At 38.0% G+C, this 24,420-nt stretch overlaps 1 protein-coding gene across 2 annotated transcripts in view; it reads right to left on the reverse strand.

Moving 5' to 3' along the window:
• Positions 1-1,849: 1,849 nt before the first annotated feature.
• RORA (RAR related orphan receptor A) overlaps positions 1,850-24,420 on the reverse strand; it is a 338,430-nt gene continuing 315,859 nt past the window's right edge. For both annotated transcript variants that reach the window (XM_065733507.1, XM_065733508.1), the window contains 9 exons: positions 21,525-21,610; positions 13,003-13,144; positions 11,240-11,635; positions 8,446-8,567; positions 6,911-7,043; positions 6,047-6,154; positions 4,480-4,590; positions 3,374-3,486; positions 1,850-2,102 (listed from right to left, as the gene is read on the reverse strand). In XM_065733507.1, coding sequence (XP_065589579.1) covers positions 1,938-2,102; positions 3,374-3,486; positions 4,480-4,590; positions 6,047-6,154; positions 6,911-7,043; positions 8,446-8,567; positions 11,240-11,635; positions 13,003-13,144; positions 21,525-21,610 — 1,376 coding nt within the window. In that variant the 3' untranslated portion in view covers positions 1,850-1,937. The remainder of the gene's footprint in view (positions 2,103-3,373; positions 3,487-4,479; positions 4,591-6,046; positions 6,155-6,910; positions 7,044-8,445; positions 8,568-11,239; positions 11,636-13,002; positions 13,145-21,524; positions 21,611-24,420) is intronic.

A 24,420-nucleotide genomic window follows, 5' to 3' on the forward strand; every position in this document is an offset into this window, starting at 1 on the left:
AAATGGATGAGAGCCAAGTGCTATCTATAAGCTTCCTCGATGAAATGCTTTAATAGCTGTTGTGGCTCAGTGGCTCAGTTTGACCCCAAAGGTAACATTTCCAAATCATATAATAAAAGCTCTGTTTTGCTTGTAACAACCTAGTGGCCTAATTCTATTTTTAAAATAGTCTCCAGTCTGCTTCTGTTCAATTCAAAGTTGCTTTTCAATGGCTATATTTAAGAGATTTATTATTTTTGGAAATTAAAGCAGTGGAGCACGTTCTTTTTTTTTTCCTTTTGTTTAAGGTGTTCTTTTTTTCTTTTCCTTGCAAAATATTTCATTAGAAACTTGCAGGCACAGGCCTACAAGGCATCTAGTTGTATTTCCTCATCCCATCCAAAACCTCTGGCTCAAACAGTCAGTTTATTTTGTGATGCAGACTGTGGATCTGTTCCCTTCAGAACCAGGTTTTATTTCTAATGTTGCTGAATTTACTCAGTGACAGTACTGTGCAGGGAGTGGTACTTTATACTCTGTCCTCTTCTGATAAGCTTTAAAGTGCATGTATTTAAACAATGAGAGCAATGGTCAGCATTCTGTTTAGCTACTTTAAGTTGAACTGCTGAATGATTGAAGAACATGGGTCATTGTCTAATCTCATGTAAAACAATCAAACCTGTGAATTTTGATAGGATAGAGTTTGGAGTTTTGAATGCATTGTTTACAATACAGAGTACAGAAGTATGGACTATTATGTGGAAAAATTCTTTTTCCACATACATGTCATACACATACTGTAGATACAGACTTGAGTAAATACCTTCAAACCTGGATTTATGGTGTGTAGATGCACACTTTATTGAATAGCCTGATTTTCAAGGATGATGCATTATTCTGTCTCTAAGTGATCCGTAATTGCTTAGGTTGACCACAGAAACTCAGCACCTTTGAAAATGAGGCTTTTGCGGTGCCCAAATCTGAATCTAGGTAATTTTAAACATCCAGATTTGAAAGGAAAAATACTTGTTAAATTAACTGTTGAAAAGCTGACTTGAATTCAGAAATTTTCCAATATGATGACTTTTTTTTTTAAATATGTGTAACCATTTCAGGATATGACCAGCCTCTCCTTAAAAGTAACATGGAAAACAGCAGCATAAATACCTCCCAATGTACCAGTACCTGCCAAAAACCTTTTTCAGTTAAACTTGAATTTCTGGTGCACATGCAACACAACAATGAACACGCTAGCATTTAATTTAAAGAAAAAGGTGCAAAATGAAAGTGCCTTATCAATTCAACAAGAAAAGCTATAACAGTAACTACATTTTATATTAATTAAAACAATATATAAACAATATCTCTTTTGCTATATATAGTCTTCATGCCCATTTACCCTGTAATATATTATAATGCTATTGTTGCTATTGCTATGGACCCTTTTCATGCCGTTCTGTCTACTGGCAAACAGTGGTAGGTGAAAAAAATTGTCCTTCATGAAACAATGAGCAAGTTGTGCAAACTGATGCTTAAATCTCTGCAATGCACACCAGTCGCTGATTACTAGGTGGACTCTCTGGTTCTGATCAACAAATTGATTGTTCTGTCAGAAGTCTGGGCAGTGAGCTACGAGAGAAAACAACCTTCTGATACTAGTAGCCTCAGTCTGTGTAAACAGAGGTCAAGGCTTGAGTAGTTGAGACAGAAAAAGGGTCCATATTTGTAGGCAAAATGGAAATCATATGCATGAGAAAAACAAGTTCAACTTTGTTTCATTGTTTCCCATCCTTCGCCTGACCCGGACCGCCAAGAGATGTGCAGTGTGTTGGCTCCCTAGGTCTGTGCAGGGCCATATAAAGTGTCTTGGTTTTCTTTACTTTTTTTTCTCTTTTTTTTCTTTTCCTTTCTTTTAATGTTTGTACTTCAGACATTCTAGAAGTGCTTAGGTGATACGTTTACCCATCAATTTGCATTGCTGGCTCAAATTCTGAAGTGAACAGCTCCTTGTAAAGTGGAGGAAAATGAAGTCGTACAATGTCTGGGTATATTGCTTTAAATGCGATAAGCTTTTCTGTATGTCGTCCACACAGTGCTCTTAAAGTAGACACTTTGCATATTAACTGTAAAAAAATGAACAGAGGTCACACAGTCATATATGGAACGAAGCCTCCCAGTCTTGATCTCAGGATTAGAACTCTCTCTATCTGATGTGAAATATCAGCTAAGCTTGGTATATTAAAAAAGAAAAGAAAACAAAAAAAAAAGCCACAAAACACCTATTCAATAATGTATTAATGCTATTTGTGAAATAACATTTTCTTTAAGTATCACTTGCCTACCTATGTAAGCAATACCACAAGCTCCACATCGATGCGGAACTATTTCACGGGTGGATCTTTACTCATGCAATTTAGTAGTTCTTCTCTTGGAAGAAGGCGTGATTACTCTTAAACTCACTATATTAGGAGGGAACTTGCAATAAAGTAGATTAGGCTATTTTCACTTGTGCCAAAAAAAGGTAAAAGATAAAATTGCATTAAAGAAACAGATCAGAACAAACTGTTTTTGAAAAATAGGACTAGGGCACTCACTGAACTTAGTGAGTACGTATTTGTATCAAAGCACATGGAAGAAACTTCTTTCTAACAAAAGAATCCAAATCATCCACTAGGAAAATAATTATACGAGATAGGACTCAATCTGGAAAGCCTAGATCTTTGTACTGGGCTGTACTATCCTGCTTGTAATTGTATTTAGTCTAAGCGTAATTAATTTTGTGATGTGAAACTAAGCATGAACTTCCCTGCTGTGCAGAGTTCTGAAAGGAAATACATCTGTAAGAAAGTGCCTTCACACTGCCTTTGTTGCATTTTGAACACCTATAAGAAGACACTCGAGATGACCATAGTAATATGTAGTATCTTTTCTCTCTTCCCTAGCCACCAATATTTAGAAGAACTGCCGAGAAAAAGGTCTGTGCAGAACTTCTCATGAAGCACCAAGAAACAAGGTTAGTTTGGGTACTGTGTGCCACCCCAACCTAATTGTCACGTAGACAGAGATTTCATGAAAATTGAAGCTTACGTGTAGTAGAAATGAAATAGTGTTCTGTGTGGCAGAAATGTTGTTAAAAGAAGCAGGATAAAAGCCTTGACGGCTTTTCATTTAGTTCAACATGAAAAATATTTTCAGACCTTTATCAGCCATATTCCTAGTACATCATTCTTTCTCTCTTTTCTTATTTTTAGCAAATGGTTTCAACTAAGTACCTTGATTGTGAACAAAGAATTCTGGGTTTGTAAAATAAAAAAATACTGCACAGAAGCTTTTACACTGTTCATAAGAAAGCATGCTTTCACAGTCGTGGGACACGGCACAATATGATCTGTACCTTTGTTAGAATTCCATCTTCTCGGTGGTTCTTCTGTAGGACATGCTGAAGTGCTAGCTGGATCTTCTGCTGGAGTTTTTCAATTTTTACCTTCTCCTGAAGCCATGAACGATCTAAATACAATTGGAGTTAGTACCTCTGGTGGTGCATGCATCAGTCATGGTGCATCAGGAAATACTGTCTGTTATAAATTCATTTTTCCCATTTGCAACCTTCCTTCCACTTCAACAGTCTTACATAGAGAATGAGTTTCAAAATCAATAGCTTCTGGAATGCATTTATTATTACTTGTATTTAAAATTACTTTTATAAAGTGCTCAGAAAGAAGACTGCAGTATATCTGAGTAAGATTGATTAATTATTTGCTAATAGGTTCTTTAAAATGCAGGATATTTACAGAATGAAGCTAGCCCCTTTTTAGTGGGAAAAGAATAGATCACATAATGAACAGGTAGTTGGAGTGGATCTTAGTAACTAAGATCTGTAGTGGCATACAGAAAAATCAGAAGCAAACATTCAGCTATTAAAAAAGTGCTCCTAAAACTTCTATCAGAAAAGAAGTACTAGCTACTGCATTCTGTGTGGCAGAACTAAGAGATTCTGTGGCTTAAATACTAAGAGACAAGGCAAATGTATTTCTAGCATGGCAAACAGCATGAGAATGTGTTTATGATGTAGTCAGTAAAACTCACTGTTGCTAACAGACTCCAGCATTTATTCCTATGATGGTTTAAAACTGTATTTGTCTGGGTGTTATCTCAGACATTTACTGAATAAGCCTTCCCAGAACCTGGAGCACTGTGTGAATCTGTTGAAGATGAAGTTACTTTATTCATGAGTATAGCAGACCCAGGCTGACTCCTGCATGCCTGGCACCACGATTCCTGGTACCTGGATTCACAAAGGTGACAGATACCTAAGCTAATGGTATGCAACTACCTCAGTACATTTGTTTCACACTAAAACAGCATCCCTGCTGATCTGAGCTGGTACTGGACCAAAAAGATGTGGGCACTTCACACTATACAATAGCAGTACTATTTAAAAATACATTAAAATAAAAGTGAACTCTACTGTAGAAACCTAGAATAAATACTCTCTCTTACCTGCTGACATTAAAACAAATGCAGAAAACAAAGCTATCTCATCTTCTGTCAGGTGCATAGAACATAAACTTTTTCCAAATTCAAACACAAAGCTAATGAAGTCTTCACAACCTGCCAAAAAGAAGGTACAGCTCATGCCAAAGTGTTTAAAAATTACTTCAAAGCTACACAGTTGCTGATTTAGGTGAAAAATGAATATAAAATACTTCATAGATAAATGCTTTTCCCCTTAATGACTGATGAGATCTCAGTTATGCTTGAACTTTACCCCATTCCCACAAGTCCCCAGCTCTCACGCCCTGGTAACCAGTATTTGGAAGGTTCTGTACACTGCACCTTTTCTGTGCTTTTGGGGTAAATGCAGATGAAAACCAAGCCATTTTCAAGCTCAGCAGTGTTTTGGCTTTCTTGCCTTTCTACATGAAACTTTCTCATGTCACTGTGGACTTGTTTGAAATGTATACTTGAAAAATGCCTATTTCACGAATACTGAGCACACAGAAGAGGGAAGGGAAGGAAGCATACAAGGTTCATGCAGGAGCAAAAGGAGAAGCAAAGGTCTGAAAGCTTTTCATGCAGAAAAAGAACTGTGCCTCCTTTCGTCCATTCTCTTGGCTCACACAGGTGTAAGTCAGGTTACTGCTGCTGTTCCACATGCTGTTATGCAGTACACAAAAGCAGAGCCTTGCTTTGAAAGGGATTGCAACCTCTGTTGAAATAGGGTTCTCCTCTGCAAATCTCTGCCCTCAGCTCAGCTTTAATTTCTGAGTGTACTCGGTAGTAGCTCAAAGTTAGGTTTCATTGGAACTAATAGCGGATAGAAGCCCACATCTGAATCTGCATTCTATGAATTGTTTTTACTCAGGAACAGTTCTACTGTATTACTCTTTCTACTCTAATATCTTGAGGTGTTTTGAAGAGACAGAGAATTGTGCAGCTTTCTTCACTGCACATATTGCTACCGTCAGTTTTCACTGCTCTCTAAAATAGCTTACTCCCCAAACCTATACCCAATTAAATTCTTCCTTTTAAAATTAGCAAAAGTATGCAGAGAAGAAGTAAAAAAGGTAAACTTACGTTTTAATTAAAAAAAAAAAAAAAGAATTACGGTATTTCAGTGTTTTACCTGCAAATAACTAGACTTTGTATACTGCAAGACACTATTAACATCTTCAGAGCAATAAGATCAGCATATCTAAAATTAAATTAAAATTTGTTTCTCTTCCTTTTCAACTGGATACATCAAGCTCTACATGAATTAAGACATCTGGGCTTCTGTTGTTTAAAAGTGTCTCCAAACTGTTCCACCCTGATCTATGTAAGGGGAGTGCTGGATTTCAACCCCATTAGTCCTGTACTGCGTGGCATTAAACTGTTCTCACTCCTGAAATCAGCCTGGCCTCAGACAGAGCTGGAACAATTACTTACAAAATATGCAGTTTGAGCTTTTCAGCTGTTTTTTAGTTTGAATACTAGTGTCTGTTTTTTCAAGGCAGCTCTCCTCATGCTTTTCTACCTCGTTGTTTCTTTGTGTGGTTTTAGAATACAACACTTGGTATTTCCTTACCTAAGGACTTGAAAACCTCTGGGCTAGCATACTTGCCATCAAAGTAGACTGTGTTGTTCTGGGAGTCAAAGGCACGGCACATTCTGATGAACACAACCTCTAAAGACCCTAAAACAGAAACAACGTATGTTTGACTATTTACATAGAGAGACTTCAGTTGCAAGAAGTGAGATAAAAATTCCCTCATGCTCTGACTAGGGCAGTACGTTTCTGTTGTGTAACGAAGAATAATTTGATTTTATAGTACAATTACATTATTTCTCATAAACTCCTGCACAAGTTTTTGCTAAAGCAACTTAGTTAATGCTAATAAATATTTTTATTAGAGTGATGAAGTCTCCAAAGTCAAAGCAGTTCATTTAGATCTATGCTCATGAAGCTTTGACAGCTTTCTTCAATATTTGTAAACTGCATTACTGCTACAACATCTTGCGTAGAACTATCTGGATTTTTAACTTGAAATATATTATTCACTATTAATAGGCCAAATAAAAAGAATTGAATCCAACGTTTTCATCCCTTCACACTTAATTGCTCCTGTAGTTCACCATGAAGATTTCATATGCAAAACTGAACTCATCGTAGAATCACAGAATGGTCTGAGGTGGAAAGGATCTTAAAGATCATCAAGTTCTAACCTCCCTGCCATGAGCAAGGACACCTTCCACTAGATGGAACTTGCTGCATCCAGGGTAACTAAGAAAGCATATTACTTCAAACAAAGACTTTCTTGTATAATTTTAAATTATCACTGTACAACATATGTATATATATATACTTATATATATACATAATCACTGTATAAAGGTATCACTTTCCTCAATCAAAACTAATAGAAGCAGACCTTAAAATTCACCCACATACCTGCTTTTAAAAGTACAATTTGATCATTTTGACACAGTTCCATAAAGCCATCAATGCGTTTGGCAAATTCCACTACATACTGTATAGCTTCTGTTATTTTGACTGCGCATAATTGCCACATTACCTCCCTTTGCTGTTTGAGAGAGAAGAAAAATTGAAAAGTTACTAATTAAAGTTTGGAAACCCCATTTTCATGAAATAAGACTGAGCTAAAAAGCTAGGAAGAATAAATTCTCTCCAGCAGCCCTGGCTACAGTCTGCTTATAAGGAAAGGGGCATTAACCTCAAAGACAGCCTCATGAGGATGAGTGAAAATGCAAGCATGTAAAACTTCTTCAGTGATGGCAGAGAGATCCAGGTAGCAGTACTTTTATTTCATAAGACAAAAAAAAATTAAGTATACTGATCCTTGTGATTTCAGTGGTAATTCTAACTTACTGCATGAAAAGAAAATACCAAATTATACTAGCAGTGCATAATCATGTTTTTCCTATCGACTTTTCTTTTTTGTACAGAATGTATATTATCTAACAAGCTGGTCTTCATAAGGATACAAATAAAGTATACGTATATGAAGATCATCTTGTTAATAACAAAGAAGGCATGCAATTAGTGTTCTTCTCAGATGTTAATAATAATTCAGAATGAGATTACCTAACACGGGGAAAAATATTCTTAAAGGTTAAGTATTTTTTTGTGGAAATGAAAACAAAATTCAGAGAAGTGTGCTTTAATAGTGCTTCTACAGACAGTTTTCTGAAAGTAGCCATTTGGCAGTAGTGTGTGGATGGAAGGCATAATGGAAAAACACTGAATAAATCTTGTAGTACCTGCTGGAGGCATGGCAGCTCTCTGCTGCTATTCTACAGGTGAAACTGAAACACAACTGTAGAATGAAACAGGGATAGAACCAGGCACCAAAGGCAGGAAATCCAAGTTCTGTGTTTATAATCTCAAAACAAAATCAACCATGCAAAAATATAAAGCGTCAAACAAGCCAGTGGCTTTTTGACCGGCTCCTATTCAGGTTTTCAATTACCAGATAGGAATGGAAACAGTAAGACCAACACGTGTCCTGGCACTGATCAGTATTTCACAGGTCAGCTGTAAAGGACCCTGCAGTTATAAGCTGGTGCTTCGAACTATTTTTTTGCTGTTGTTGCTGTTGGGGGGAGCTGTGTGGGAATGATTAGGGAGATTACAGTGTAACAACAGCATCTAACATGCCAAGTTGGAGTGAAAAAAAATTCTCTAGCTTCTTATCCCATTTTATCAGAAACAGACAAACATATTCCAGAGCTTTACATTTCCCTGTACTTACGATTAAAATCATAAATGCAGAATCACAAACCACATCACAACCATCTTGCTCATCTAGATTCTAGCAGGTTTTTTTGTTTCACTTTCTTTTGAACACACACATAAATGTACATTCCTCATAGTGAGCAGAAAGCAGTGAAAAAGTGAATTTTGCAGTGTGTTACAGAAATACCATGCTTTAAAAAAGCATGCCACAATTTGGCATGCTTTTATACCTTGTTCTGATAGTTCTCAATTTCTTCCTGCAGAAAAGTCTGCCATGTTATCTGCTGTAGCTCCTCTCTCAAGTACTGGCAAGTTTCCATGTGAGACTTGGAAATATTCTGTGCAAGATGTTCTAAAAGAAAGACCAGAAAGTTACACACATTAAAAATGCAAAGCTATACCTTCAGACATGAGAAAATGAACGTATTCCAGTTGCAACTGGGAGATGCAGGAAGACTTAGCTGTTAGAAGAAATGCTTCAATTTAATATCTCCTTGGATCAATGCAAACTGCTAACAGACTGCAGTAAACAAAGCAGAATTCTGGATCTTAGCATACCTTGCCTAGCTCCTCAGGGGCCCAGTGCAGCCATTAGAGGGCACTCTGTACACACACAGACCTCACTCACACTCAATGCAGTTCTGAGATTTTAATACAGTAACACAAAGCAGAATCCTTTCACTAGTTTGTAAGATATTTAGTGAACCTGAATTTATTCTTGAATTAAGAATACTCTGTTTGGGACAAACTTACTTCCTATATGGCAGTGGGCGCCAAGGAAAGCTTGCTTGCAAGATGAAAAAGCTTGAGAAATAAAGGCAAAAGTCAGTGACACCTTGAATCATTCAAACTACTTTCAATTCCATATGCAGTCTTGTTGCTTTTAGTAAAATAAAGTCAGCTTTGAGATTTGGACTAAGAATTATGCTATGAAATAGTATTCAGTCTTAAAAGTCTTCCACTTTTATACACCGACTCTTTACACGTGTCTTGTCTCACATTTCAGCACATGACAAGTCGACTTGTCTCTCACTGTTCTGGAGTTGGTACTTCTGCAGATTAGACCACCACCAAAAGGGAAGGCTTAAAGCCACAAGTGTGTGGCCCTGCATCTGGATGAGGGCAGTCCCAAAGCATCAGTTCAGACTGAGCCATGAGTGGACTGAGAGCAGCCCTGGAGTGAAGGATGTGGGGGTATGGGTGGATACGGGACTCTTACCAGGGCGCGCAGTGACAGGACAAGGGGTAATGGCTTTACACTAAAAGCGGGTAGGCTTAGATTAGATAGTAGGAAGAATGTGTGGATGCCCCATCCCTAGAAGTGCTCGAGGCCAGGCTGGATGGAGCTTTGAGCACCTGTGTCTTGTGGGCGGTGTCCCACTACTTGTGAAAACACACTAAGAATGGTGATCACATACATGGGTGTGTAGCTTTGGTGTATTTCAGTGCAGTATTTGTTTACCAGCGTGTACTTAAAACATCTATTCTCACTGTCAGCATCTGACAGCTTTATTCCCGTGTCCTTGCACTGTATAGAAAGTGAAATATTACATGTTATTCACTAACCTCAGCCTCGGCTCTGGACTGTATTTAAGCACACACTTAAATACTTTCATTGAACAGCCCCACCTTCCTAAATTGAAACCTCAATGTAGAAGACAAACATTCTTCAGAGGTTGTTTGGTAATGTCAGTGCTGGGCACCCAAATCACGTTCCATAGCATTTAAATGCAAGCACAGTGTAAATAAGGGTAAGGAATATGATGAACTTATCTAGTGCTCCAAACTGAATACCTAGCCTAGGAAAGAAAAGCCCTTTATTTATTTATTTTTTCTAGGTTTAATGTTCATCTTTGAATAATTCCATGAGAACACTAACAACCACTTGATTGAGACGAAGCTGTAAGCATAGCTTTTATTCTATTTTTTTTCTGTTTGATTTTACTTCATCTGTTTCTGAAGGTATTTGAACTCAAGCGAGATGTAAATATTTTGGCTGTCACAACATATAATATTGCAAAGAACTGCATTCTGCAAAATGAGGACGTGAAAAATCTTGTCCCTTCCTCTCTGCAAAATTTCTCAAAAGAACATAAACTAAAACAAGCAGGACTTCTCATCAAATACTTTCCTCTAATTAAAAGCAGCAACAAAAGAGACAAAATTATCTTGGGATAGACATTTTCTTCAATGTTTAGGTTGTTTTCATAATGAAATATGTAGCAAAAATGTCATTTAAGCAGACAGAATAGATGTTTTAAACTCCTGATTGGTTATATAAATACCAGAATCTTAAAAACATTTATCTAATGTCCTGTTACAGTTTGCTTATGACCACCTGACACAGTGCTCTCTAACTTAAGTCCTGGATGCTAACAAGTCACAGTAATGGAATTCAGCTTTTCTATAATCACCAAGGGAAAGGCTTAAAGCAAAATGTGCTCATTAATGTGGTCATTATATGGATCTTAGGGAAATGGTCAAAACATGCTACATAAAACATTTTTCTTGAATATCTGAAGCCGGATTCTCTTCAGCCCCTGGAAAGGTGAACTGCCCTCAGATTAGACTGTTATTTTGGTTCCACATTTCCCAGATACAGGTAAAGGGCAGGAAAAAAAATGGTCCACGTGACTTTTTGTTAGGAAACGAGCACTGAGCTAATAAAAAGGATTAAATGTTCAAAAAAATAAAATCTTCAAAAAAAGAGATACTCTATTTCCTCAGCACCATAAATCATCTTGTTAATAAGTATTCAGAACATTCTAGTACATGAATTGAAAACAAAAGCAACACTGCTAGATCTGATCAACAACAAGCTTATGTGACTTTTAGTCCACTTCTATAATGTGTTCAGCCATGTACCACAATTAATTATGGTACTGTGCACTTAACAGAAGAATGCCCACACATGCTCACAGCTGTCCTGAAGCAGCATTCTCGCTATCACCTGGCTAAACGTGTCATTTTAATCCAATCGGTACTATCAAGACAATTACAATGGAAGTTTTTCTCTCTCATTACCTAATTCTGCCATGGACACAGTTGGAGAGGTCTCCCCATTTGTAAAAGAACAATAAGGGAAGAAGCCCGATGCTGGTGTGTAGTCACATATTGGTTCTGGTTTGATTCCATTAATATCAAGACCCGACTGATCTGGAGAAGGTTGTATGTCTAAGTAGAAGCTGCTAACTGCAGAGTCTGCTTTGCTACCTTCAGGGGTATGCCCATCAATGTAATTACTGAGGTCATCATGTAGCTCTGTTAACCCATTGGTGGTGATATTGTACGTTGGTGTTAGTGGTTCTGCCTCTCCTGGCTGCTGCTGATGATCTCGCTGCTGCTGCTGCATTCGATGTTTCTGCACCTCTGCGTACAGGCTGTCCCTCTGTTTTTTTGACATTCGACCAAACTTTACAGCTGAAATACAGAAACACAAAACATTTCATTTCTATAAATCCAGCAGTGTATTTTATTTGTCTTGGGTCATTGAATACTACACTGAAGGGCACAGTGCAAAACGTAAATCAGCAAAACGGGTAGACCAAAGAATCATTCCTGTCAATTACAGGTAGCATTAACGTAGCAGCATCACGCACACTTTTCATTAACTTAGCACGCTACTGAAAATGACTGTTAGAAGTTACTGTTTTAGCTTAATCCATTAGCTTTCCACTTCTATGCCAATGAACGATTCTCTTCTACATCCACTTTAGTTGACTGTGCATCTCTTAAGCATTCAAATCCCACCTAGGAAAGAGGAGACATGAACTGTTTGATTCCTACCAGCTGCATCTTCACAATTCCTCAGAGTTTCTAAGAATACGTTAACATGATTTCTGGGACCAGTGTCAGCTGTAATAGCCTCACAGATTAAGAAGATGGCTGCTACCTTGTATGCTTCTACAGGAAAGCAAACATAGCTGAGGAACTAGTCATTTCCAGTACCAGTCAGTACCATTTCAGGATTTTAATTGCAAGCCAAATAAAAAAAAAAATAAGGCAATGTAATTTAAGAAGTAAATATAAGCTGAAAACTATGTCATGTATATACAGTAATGCACATATATGTGTACAACATAAAACACAGCTGTCAAATACCGGCAAGAACACCTGAACTAAACCTTCACATTGGGTAAGTGATGGCAACTTCATTATATCATGGGGGAGGTGTACAGCTGCAAATCCAGTTCTAATATGAGTTATGTAAGCTCCCATTCTACTGATAGGTGGATTTGTGTCATTACACTAGGTGTAATTTTGAGCTTAATATTAATAGCACTGCAACACACTTTCTTCAGATATCTGTCATTGAAAAAAAAACAACCAACCACAACATGGACTTGAAAAAACACTGCTCTTATTTTCTCTTTGTATTTTTCCACTGTTTATATTACACACGTTAAACTTCTGTGTATGTTGTAGAACAGTTCTGATCCGTGTCAGTATGGCAGTACTACTCGCAACTACAGGATGTCACAAATTGGAATGAGTATAGAGAGGAAATATTAACATTAGAATAGAAACTGCATCTTCAAGTGACCGAAGTCAAAGCTCTTAGCTGCAAATTACAATAGAGGAGTAGAAAAACCAACCAAACAGGAACTTAATACATCCCCACATTTATTTATTATATATTTATCTAAAAAGTCAGCATAAAAAACACTCTGATCTCAACTATCAGCTAGAAGCGCAACTTTTAAACCCTTTGTTATTTCAAGTGAACACACAGTATACTCAGTATTATTTTACTTTTTGCAGTTAAACTGGGGTTGAGCAGAGCTTACCATCTCGAGACATCCCCACAGCAAGGCATTTCTGTAATCGACAGTGTTGGCAGCGGTTCCTGCTGGTTCGGTCAATCAAACAGTTCTTCTGACGAGGACAGGAGTACGTAGCATTGCTTTGCTGACTCCTTCTGAAAAAGCCCTGTGATTGCATTGCAAAATACAAGTCAAGAAGCTGTTAAGTGATGGAGTGAATAAATCTCTGGGAGGTAACCTACCTAACTGAAAATGAAGTTCAAGTGCACTATGGTCACTAAAGGAAGTTAAGGGGTTGTTTGTTTTTTTCCCTGGAAACAAACAAGAACCAGTAAAGAGTAGGAAACAACAAACGAAGAGGTGTTATGACACCTAAAGGAACTGCACGTTTCTTCACTGATTTTTATAGATTTAATGTGCTGTATGGTACACCAATTATTTCCAAACGAGACAATTACAAACCTAGATTTCTTTATCATTTCTTGGTTAGCGTGGATATCCAAAACAGGGAGGATTCAACAGCTAGTTAGTTCAACCTGATATCCTTTTCTGCTCTAGAAGGTGACACTAGGAGGCTCGGATGTTCACCCTCACCAATAAATGTACATGTTTAAAAATAAACAGCGTGATACTCAACAGTTTCCTCCGTAAAGAATAACTTTTTTTAAATTTCTTTTTTTAAATTATTTTTTTAAATAGTTTGGTGCTGACAACTGAGTTTTCATTCATCTTAGTGCAGGGTTTAGATTTCTAGCAAAACAGGGGGAAGCTGAAACAAATTTTATGTACTTCTTTTCCTTTTGAAAAGGAAAACTTTGGGGAAAACTCTTCCCCAAAGAAAATTAACTCTGGAAGGCTGAGCAGTAGATACAACTTAGTTCTCTCCACCAGAATGTGCACGTTACTAAACACTATAGCAGCTGCTTGTTTTGAAGTTCATTTCATCTTTTTGCCACAGTCTGCCCAAACATAAGCTGGTGTGTGTAATACCTACTTCACAAGGATTCTGAGAAGATGTAGTCATTCTAAAGAGGCATTTGAGATGAGTGAGCACAGTATTTTAGTTTTATGTTGCCACATAATGGATTAATTAACACTGCTGCAAAGAAAATACCTCCTCAGAAAGGCTGGGCACCCTTTAATTAAAGTTGGACTTTTACCAATCTTCTGTTTATTCAGAGACCACATTCTGGATTCCCTCAGCACATGCACACTCTGTTCAGACACTTGGTGAAATAAACAAGAAGGACTTCTGCATGACAAGTAAGAGACTACCTAGCAAATTTCCTGCAGACAGGAGAAGGACAAAATGCTCAGTTAAAGGCATATGCTCCATATTTTGAGAAGGGTAAAATTCTTCATTAGTTAAGTTTTAATGGTGAAAGGTGAAGTATAAAAAAAGTAATAATGAGGAAACTGACCATTTATTCCGGTCTTGATTTCTATCTGACTGATCTTCAACTAATATCTGTCAGCAGTGAGGTGATAAGTCACTGAGACTGAAAGCTGTGCACATGCTGAGCTTTGAGTGCATTGCACCTTAAAGAAAACCAAGGAAATTTCTTGGTATCATTCTGACATCACGACTGATCCCTTTGGAGGAATCAAGACAAGTAAACAGCTTAATTTCCAGTTCTGTTTTCATCCTTAGTGGAGCCTGTCACTCCAGTGCATGCAAGGACTATGCGATTCACTGGAAAAACAGGATTAGGTATCAGCGTGAGCAATGACTTACTGATCAAGGCTCTGCATCTCGGCATTATCAGTCCCTTAAGATATTCAGTTCTCTCAACACTTCATCAGTTGCCCTGAATGATGTATGTGCTCATTGATGAGTGACTGTATTACATTGTCTGCCAACGCTGAGATCTTGTAAGTCAGCTTTATCAATATCTAAACTGAAACTGGCCCAATAACCTCAACGATCTCCCCATTTTCTTTTAACTGGGACCTGCACTGTGTCTGTATTACCACTTAGACCTGTTTCTCTCTATTAAGAATACTCCTCTCAAACTGAGGATTATTTTTAGTATTATAATGGAGAAAATACAGAGCTTTTTGCTTCTTCCAGATTTTCCCTAGAGGCATAGCTGCTCAATACATTTTAGTGTACAATATATCAGCTAAGTTTCAGCTTGAAGCTAAGTTTTCAATAGAGCAGAACTGCCTGAAACTGGGCCCTTAAAAGCTCTTCACTTGACAAATCAGAGATGTAGTAAAGAGCTTTTAAAAACAAACCATGTAATATTACGTGGGCACGTAGAAAACATCAGTAGTAGCTAAAGCAGAAAAGGCTTGCCTCAAATCTTAGAAGAGAATCTGGACTCTTCCAGAGCTCAGATATATTGTGAGATTTAGAATGGCAGAAACAATAAGGTTAAACTTCATTCAAATGAAGGTTTTTAATCACAGATAATTTTATATGTTGTTGAAATTTACCTTTTGGTGGTCTTTGGTACCTCAGATCATTCAGAAGGTGTGTGGGTAACCCCTCCTTACAGGTGACTTTAGTGAGTAAAAACAGTTTCCCTACTAGTTGGTTTTGTTGTTTTTTTTTCCTATTAGGAGAAGAGACACTGTACTGTGTTGTGCTATTTTTTCCCCTTTGCCAGAGGCACAGAGCTAGCTGTAATTTTTCCATCAGGAAAGAGGAGGTGTATGCATGTGTGGTACACGTGTATACATTCAGTCATTATGCAAACCAGTCCAAGCCACATACTCTTAATTGCATGCATGTTCATAACAGCCATCGTTTGACATTCATCCGATTGCATAATGGGCCACAGGCAGATTGGACCCCTCTTGATCAAACAAACCAACAGAACCGTTCCTGCACTGGAAGATGTCACCATGTTACACTGCTCTCTGACTGACAGCAGGGGCTGAGCCAAAGTCTCTGGTATCGGAGTGCTTGTGAGTGTGTGGAGCCCTGCCGCCTTCTGATGTCAGGATAAAGAGGCAGCTGATTATGATGAGGCGTCATTGAGCTGTGCCCATCTCCCTTTTTATGTTGCTGTATTAACACAGTGCCAGAAGAAGTGAAGAGCAGATTACAAGCCATCTCTGCATTTCAGACTCCTATTTATATACAAAACAATATATGGTTTTTCATATGCTGCCAAAAAATCAAGTTTGGAAAAAAGGGCACGAGAACTTTTCATCTGCAAGTCAGTTTGAATAACAACTTGTTAAAAAAGAACTTTGAAATGTAAATAGCAGTTTTCACAGTCTATTAATAGTTCCAGTAGCTCTACTGTTCAATGGCTCTGTACTACAGACGTCTGTGTCTAAGCTTCCTGCTTCCAAGGGGAAAAATCCTGTTGTGATTCTCTGATGTCACAAATCTCACCACGCAGACTCCCTCTCCAGTGCTGCACGGGTTGAAATGCTGATCTCATGTTTGGTCTTTTGACAAATTCTCATTTAATGAATTGATTCCTACAGTTCATTAAAATACCCACTTCCACTTCTGTATACACATATGTCTTAATTAGCTGCTCATTGGCTGTTTAATTACGAGAAAACAGCTGACAGCTGCCTTGCTGCATCCTAATGGCAGACGTTTTGGAATGACTGTAAGCAAGCCTGTGACAAAAAAGACTTATTCATAATCCCATGATTTATGGCTAATACTTAAAGTCTTCTACGTATCATTAAGTTTTGCAATACGCTGAGCAATTAACAATTAGTTGGGAGGGTTCATTCTTTTTTCTATAGCAAACTGTATCCAATTTTCTTCAAAGAAGCATCAGAAAAATATACTTTCAAATGTGAGAAATGTAAATATTCCAAGTGGATCTTAACCCTTTTATGAAAATGAACATGCTTTTTAGTTACGGGGGAAAAGAATACCGTGAAAATATTTTTAAATGAACTGTTAATAAAGTATTTGATAACAAAGTTATAGTGCCACTGAAAGCAGAGAGAAACGTTCACTTGTACCTAAATAACAAATACAGGAAAGAGATTTTGTTTATCAGATTATAGAACGCTTATGAGCCCTTTCTGTAACATAGCTGATGAATTTCCTGAGACGTTTTACTTGAAATTGGTTAGGCAAAAATTTAAAGAAATGTCAACAGTGTGAACTAGAGATAATATGTTTACAACACCACAGTTACCTCTACATTCAGTAAAGTAATAAAAATCAACAACTACACAATGTGAATGTCTAAACGGAAAGAAGAAATGCAAGATAGGAAATGATGCCAGGTATTTTTTCTGAAGTAACTACTAGGGATGATCCTTGTATTTGCAGTGAGCACCACCTGATGTCTAAAAGGACACAACAGACGGAAGCTAGCAGTTACAAATCTTGGAAAATAAGAGAAATACTCAGTAGTGCCCTGCATGGATGGTTCTGAGCTCAACTGCAGGCGTTTAAATGAAGAGAGGTGTCATACTAATATCTGAGGGCCATCTGAGCATGAACTATCACCGCTGACTGAAAAAGCAAGTAAACTGCATCTGCAACTTTTAAGACAAAGTTCACTCACAAAAGATTTGTTTCAAAGTAAATGCTTTGCTGTGCCCTTTTGAAACATTCAAGTGCTTTCTGACATCAATTTTCCCTTGTAGTGACAAAGATGGTGTTGATGTCTCTCATAAAAAAATCTGACTACTTTTCAAGGAAGACGCATTTATTCATCTGTACGACTGTTTCAGTTCTGTCTCATTCTTCATAGCGTGTCAGACAGTATCTACTGCTCATACCCAGGGGGTGAGTGAGCAGAAGGAAGAGACTCAGCACAGTAAATGGCCAGAGGCCAGAACTTAAATAAATACATCAGTTAATCTGATACCAGGTCAGCAGGCCAATATGAAGCAGAAAACACTGGACAGAACCTTTAGGTGTTGTAAATGAGCATGGCTGTATACAAACAAGTCTGCTCTCTTACCAAAGTTCCTAACACAGAGCAGAAAGTTTTGAATGAGTTCCTACAACCAACAGCTGAACAAGTGCTCCATACAGATACTAGTTTTTTCAGTAGTGCTGCTACAGTACTACTATTTTCAATATTAAACATGAGAATAAACTCTTATTTATGTGTTATCCAACAGTGAGGCATTCTTCATCTGCGCTTCTAAGGTAGGTCTTATATGACTCCTGTACTCTTCTATCTCCATTGTGTGTCATATACTGGATATCAGCAACGGTCAGATAGAAAAAGTCTTTCAAAATATACTTTATTTATAATAAGCCCTCCACAGGAACCCTCCTAGCTCAAGTATAATACACCTTGGCTACAAACTTCATTTTTCAGATACGGTATAAAAAGGTGTGGGGGTGTAATTATTACTTTTTTTAACACAGATTGAAATCAGATAAAGAGGTTGATGGGTTTGGTGACATTTGTGTAAAACACAGCCAATAGCATCATAAAAATAGCCAGTAATCTCATAGCAAGGTAGGAAATTAAAACTTCTCAAGAAATATTAACTGACTTCATTGAAAAGCTTCAATTCTAGTATATGTAATGAAATATTCTGTTCTATGAAATGGAAGGGCTAAAACGTTGCTGCAGGACAATAAACAGGATCAGCAAAAAACAATTTGACCATAGCTTTTCTGTGACTTCATACATGATACTGGTTAAGTTCGTAAAGTCGATCTTTGCAACTAAAGCTTCACCTTATATTTTAAATAAATTATGTTGCTGATAGTTGTTAGTGTTTAAACACTAGTATTTAAGTTAACACTGCTATTAACCAGCATTAACGTTCACACTGAAACGGAATGAAAAACAGTAAGGGAGCTGAAAAAATCCCACCCTGCTGCTGCTATTGCTGCCTGTAGGTCATCCCTGACAGGCCTGGCTTGAGAGGGCAGCAGCACAGCTGTTCCCTTGTGATGATTAAGGCCCTGATCCTGCAATCTGATGCACACGGATGAGTTTGTACATCTGTGCAGAACCTCACTGACCCTCTGGGTCTTTCTGCTGGGGGAACACACTGGCTCCAGGAATCAGTGTAGGGCTGGGAACTAGCTCTTTATAACAAAGTAATTTTTATGAAATAAGGTTTAACATAACATGAAGAGCAATCGTAAGCATGCTCAAACTTGCAGAGATCATAGCCACAGAAAACCTGGGAAATGCACTTCAGGGAAGAAAAAAAAACAACCCACAAAAAACCACCAACAAAAACAAAACAAAAAAACCCCAGACCAATAAACACCTGGCTTGTTTGGCAGAAGCCAAGTTATGCCAACTTTTGAACCAGCCAAAATAGTTCTGTTGGGTGAGACTTTGTTGACATTACTGTGGAAGTGCTTAGCACAAACAAAATCCATCTGCTACAGTAGGGTATTTTAAATGCTTTGTGGCCACTATCATTTAAACTCTTCCTTTGACTTGTCCCCACTAGTGCTCCCTTATCTTTCACTACTTGCAGGTCACTCAGGATCTGGCAGTAAAGAATAGAGAGCTTCAGATTTATTTGCCTCCTAGAAGGGAAATAAGTTGATATCCATTGACTTTAAAATGCTGCTTGAAATTGTATGGCTATTCTGCTACTGCAAGAGGAGAAAATGCCCACCTCGATTCTGTCGTTTATTCATGCATATGCCACTTCCAAGGTTCAAATAGGTTTCAGTGTGCTGAACAGATTTGCTTGCTTGTCCTCCCTTCTGCCTTTTCCCACTAGCTGACTTTTCTGGAGTCAGAAGCAAACCGAGGGCTCCAAAGAGCTCTATTTATATAGAGTTCAAAGGAAAAATGTTTGTTCTAATATGTAAGGAACTCCACGTGCATTTCTCACTACCAGCTAGCGTCTCTTGTTCTGGCTGTTGGGAAGTACACGAAGAACTTTTCTCCTAATAACTCAGGTCTGCATTATTCCTGGGAAACCACAGTCACTCTGATGGAGAAACTCCCAGTGGATGTTTCTCCCTAAGCTGCAGTGCTAAGCTCTTACCATCTCCATGCTAACTAATGCAACTGTGACTATGGTACGTGTTGCTGCTGTATGTTGTCATCCTGCTGCCTTTGTTGGGGGCTTTTCTAACATACAGGGCTTAAGAGAAGGCAGTGTCAAAGACATGCATTAAGATGAAGCAAAAGATAATATAGCTGGCAACTTTCCTTCCCTTTGGCAGACTGTTCCTGTTCTGCAACAAGCCGTGTTGAGAAAGCCCTGCTTTCTGCACAGACGAGTGCTAGCATTGTGCTAACCTCAGACTGTTGACAATGATGCTCATCAGGGATCTTGAGGAAGTCTTTTAGGTATGCTGGTCCAGACCATTTAAGAATTAAAGGGTCTTGAACAATGAATATAACTTCATGGTCTTCCAATCATACAGCTGAACTGCCCCTGTAAATGTCTCCCACTTTGCAAAGTGGACGTGATAAATGATGTTGAGCTAACTGCAAAAATCTTTATTATCAAATACATTTTTAGTGGATTTCCTGTATTTTTCCATAGCAACAGCTGTCAAAAAGGGCACGATGTGCAGTCCTGAATCATTTTAACACTCTTGGGATTTTTCTTCCCTTTTACCAGTACTTCCATGAGACTGAGAATGTGAGAATGAAAACATATAAATCTTACATGGAAAAAAAAAAGTTGCTATAGTGTGAGTAATATCAAACATGTCAGAAGCACACCAAAACCTACCATAAATATAATTCCTTTCACGTGAAATGTAGATTATTAGTAGAAAACATATCAGCATGGGACTACTATACATGCTGCATAAAGAAAGCAGCAAGCTTCAGCACAACTGTCCAAACTATCATTCCCAAGCCAGTGTTGTAATTCTGCACTCGGAACAAAAAGGACTTGGCTTCAGAGCACACTGGACAAATGCAAGCATTGTGTGATGTAGTTCTTGGTTGTGAGGGACAAACTGAGCAAAACTTACAAAACTTACATGCTTCTAATGTAATCCTTGTTCACTAGGGCTTCTAAAGGTACAAATCCAGAAAAAGAATCAAATCTTAAACCTTAACAATGCAATGAGCTACACTGCAAGAAACAGTCACTGCTCAGAGAAAAGCTTGAATATATATTCAACACCAGTACCAATGCTATTTGTGCAAAAGCATCTTCCATACAAATCAGAACAGATTGTAACTGCAGCAGGTTGCTGAAGAAAACCAAGAAGTCACAGAGCTCTCACCACAGTTATTTCAACACAGATACTTAGCAATTTACAAAGCAAAAAATGGTGAGGGAGAATCGAGAAAGCCACAACTCCCTCTCAAGTGCATCTGCAGAACAGATTATTTGAGATATGCTAGAACTGCTTCATCTTTTTATACCTCTTCCGCTTCTTTAAAGAGACAAAGTTTGGAGCGCATGCAGAATAATTGCATGATTTTTTAGGCCTGTCCTGAAGGCTCTGGGGGAAGGTGTGTGTCACAAAAATGCCTCTTAAAAACCCAAATGAAAACAGTACTTCAGACTCACCAATTGATTTCATATTCTTTGAAATGAAATCTACTGATTCAACTTCCACGTAATAGTTGCTCTTTAAAAAAGGAAGGAAAATAATCACTATTCAAAGGCCAAACACTGTCTTCAAACTAAATTTTTTAGACCCTTACCTTGCAGCCTTCACATGTAATGACACCATAATGGATTCCTGATGATTTGTCTCCACAGATCTTGCATGGAATAATTTCAATTTGAGCTGCAACAGAAGCACACAACGAGTTAATTACATTTTCTTTTAAACACCTTATAAAAGCATTCCCTGATCAGCATTTGTACAGTGAAAACTAATAACCTGCTAAACATTATACTGCATTAACTATTCATTGCTGAACTCCGAGGGTCCCCCAGAGCTTTGGACTAAATTATGGCTGCTCATTATATAATAGCTTTTGGGTTATTAAAATGGGTCATTTGAGAAGGTGTTTAAGAACCCACAAGAAGGCTGGAATCAGCATTTCAAAGCCAGAAAGAGCAGGAGAGCTCACATTTTGGCCGAAGAGCTAGGAAGACACTGGAATGGTTTCTTCCAGTTTTACTCTGGTTGTAGCAGGTAACTTTCAAGTTTGCCCTGCCTGAAAATGAATGCAACATCTTTACCAGAGGAGCCCTGACCATACCATCCAGCTCACGTGACTGGCCAGTGCAAAAGAGAAGTAACGTGGTAAACAGTAATTGTATTTGACACAAGAATCCAAAATTCACATAGCTAAATTGAATAATCAGTATGCATTTGTACATTAGCTGCCACAGAGTGAGCGAGGGACGAAAACACAGCAATATTCTTTTCAACATCCAGAAAACAAATGAGATGACTTAGCCTTGAAAACACCAAAGGAAGATACGATGGATAGAAAAGCTCTGATTTTTTATTTATTGTACTTAGACTTCATATATATGTATGTGTGTAGCATATGTGATATGCTAGGTTATATAGCATATGCAATTTGGTTTACTGTGTAACAAAACTCTCTGCATGTATGTGTAAATCACAGCTCCTCAGAAATAACTCTTCAGCTGCTTTTTAAGCATATTGCTGCAGTCATTTTGTAAGCCAAGTGTCTTCTACATGGGACCATGTCAAGGCATTATTTTGTAATTATATTCAAAGACCAACAGTCAATATTTTACTTATGCCTGCATGTGCTCACACAAACATACAGAGCACACATACCACACTGATTTCAGAATCCCAAGAATGCACTTGCTGTCTTGCTATTGCGTTGGGTCAGGCTACGTTAATTTTCCTGAACCAGATTACACCGAAAAGGAATACAAATACAACTCCAGCTACATCTCTCACTGTGTGATTTATTAAACACCACGAGTGCAGTGAAATCTCCTGCGAGGAACTGAAATCCATTCTCAAGAAGCTTGAATGCCTCAGAGTGCCTTTATTTCATCCAGTTTATGGCTGTTCAGACTGTGACAACACATAAAATCACATCTAAGATAATGCATTAGCATAACCTTGCTGTACTCTCAACAAGACATTCAAGAAGTCATGTCCACTCTTTGAAACACTGTATTTTACATGTCATTAAATCCCTAACTGACTGCTTATTGTTAACAAGAATCATCTTAGAAGAGGTATAATCTCCTAATACTTCCCTGTGCTTCACTTCATTGCAGCACAACACCATAGCTCTGACTCAGGCCAAAATGCAACACCAGTAGACTGCACAGCACGGACTGTGCTGAAGCACTGCTTCAGAATATTCTCCAGACTGTATCAAATGGAGCGAACAGCTCACCTAAGTAGTACATGAAGAAACACATTTATTCCTAGGAACCTAATAGCAGCTGAAATGCTCTGCTGAGGAAAGCAGTACCCAACAGCTAAGGGACTGAGGTGCTGCTTGCCTGGTATCTTTGTATCAGCAGCTTTCAAAATATTTTGTAGAACAGGACCCCACTCCACTTGCATCTGCTTCCATCATAGGGATTTTTGCATTCTTGACATTTAATCCAACACCTTCCTTGCAGCAACAAAACTAAAGGCTGAAATTAAAAGGTCTGTTTAGGATATTTAAACAAATACTTCTGCCCTGCAGTCCTCCAAAAAGTGTTTTAATTTCACCTTGCTCTCAGCTAACACATTAAACAACATGAAGCAGGAAGTGAATAAAAGGGGGAAAAAATCTAAGTTATTTTATTAATTTGTTCCATGCATTAATCATTAGTAGAGCATCATATGTTTACAAACAGAGCTTCTGAGCAGAAAGGGGAGCATAACTCCTTGCCCTCACTTAACACTTAACATTAATTTCACAATATCAAATTGAATAACAGACAGTTCAAAATTTGTACAATGTAAAGTCCAAATTCAAAGAGAAACTGCATGGGCAGACTCTGGAATAGATCTGCTGATTCCCAGCTGCACTTATTCAATCTCTGATGGTTTTTCTACTCTGCTACGGGAAATCTCCGGCCTTCTCCAGCTGCACTGACAGGGTAGCACTGATAAAGCTCATCTGAACAGCTACATGGTAATGTATTTTTTCACATTTCACTTTTATATACATAATTACTGCCTTATTATGAAGAGGTGCGATATAATTGGATCTTGTTTATCTACAATCTTCAGCATATTAGCTAAATCACCCATGAAGCCTGTCTATGCAATCTCTGTCTCTTAAGCAACAGGACATTTGCAGAGTGTTTCTGAAGGAATGTAACGTGCCTTCAAAGTCATGGCCTAAAGCTAGTTTACTAATAGTCTAAAAGGTGCAATAATTAGTCCCAAATGCATTTGCCAGGGTGTTGTATTGCTAGAAGAAGATCTACGCAGATTCACAGTCTCCGTCTCTGCCACTATGTGCTGACCACTGGCCACATGAGCAGTGACACAAAATCCAGAATCATTTTACAATTCCAATTCTATAGTTTACTACGCCTTCTTTTTACTTGTTTTCAAGAGCACACAGCATTTACAACTGCAGATTAATGTTTCACTTCGAGATACAGAACAGTGGGATGACTCTCAGAAGCATAAATTACTTGGGACTG

This window comes from Cyrtonyx montezumae, unplaced genomic scaffold (genome assembly GCF_038088225.1).
Source record: "Cyrtonyx montezumae isolate F1298 unplaced genomic scaffold, pur_monq_1.0 scaffold_17, whole genome shotgun sequence".
In the NCBI taxonomy this organism is placed as follows: Eukaryota; Metazoa; Chordata; class Aves; order Galliformes; family Odontophoridae; genus Cyrtonyx; species Cyrtonyx montezumae.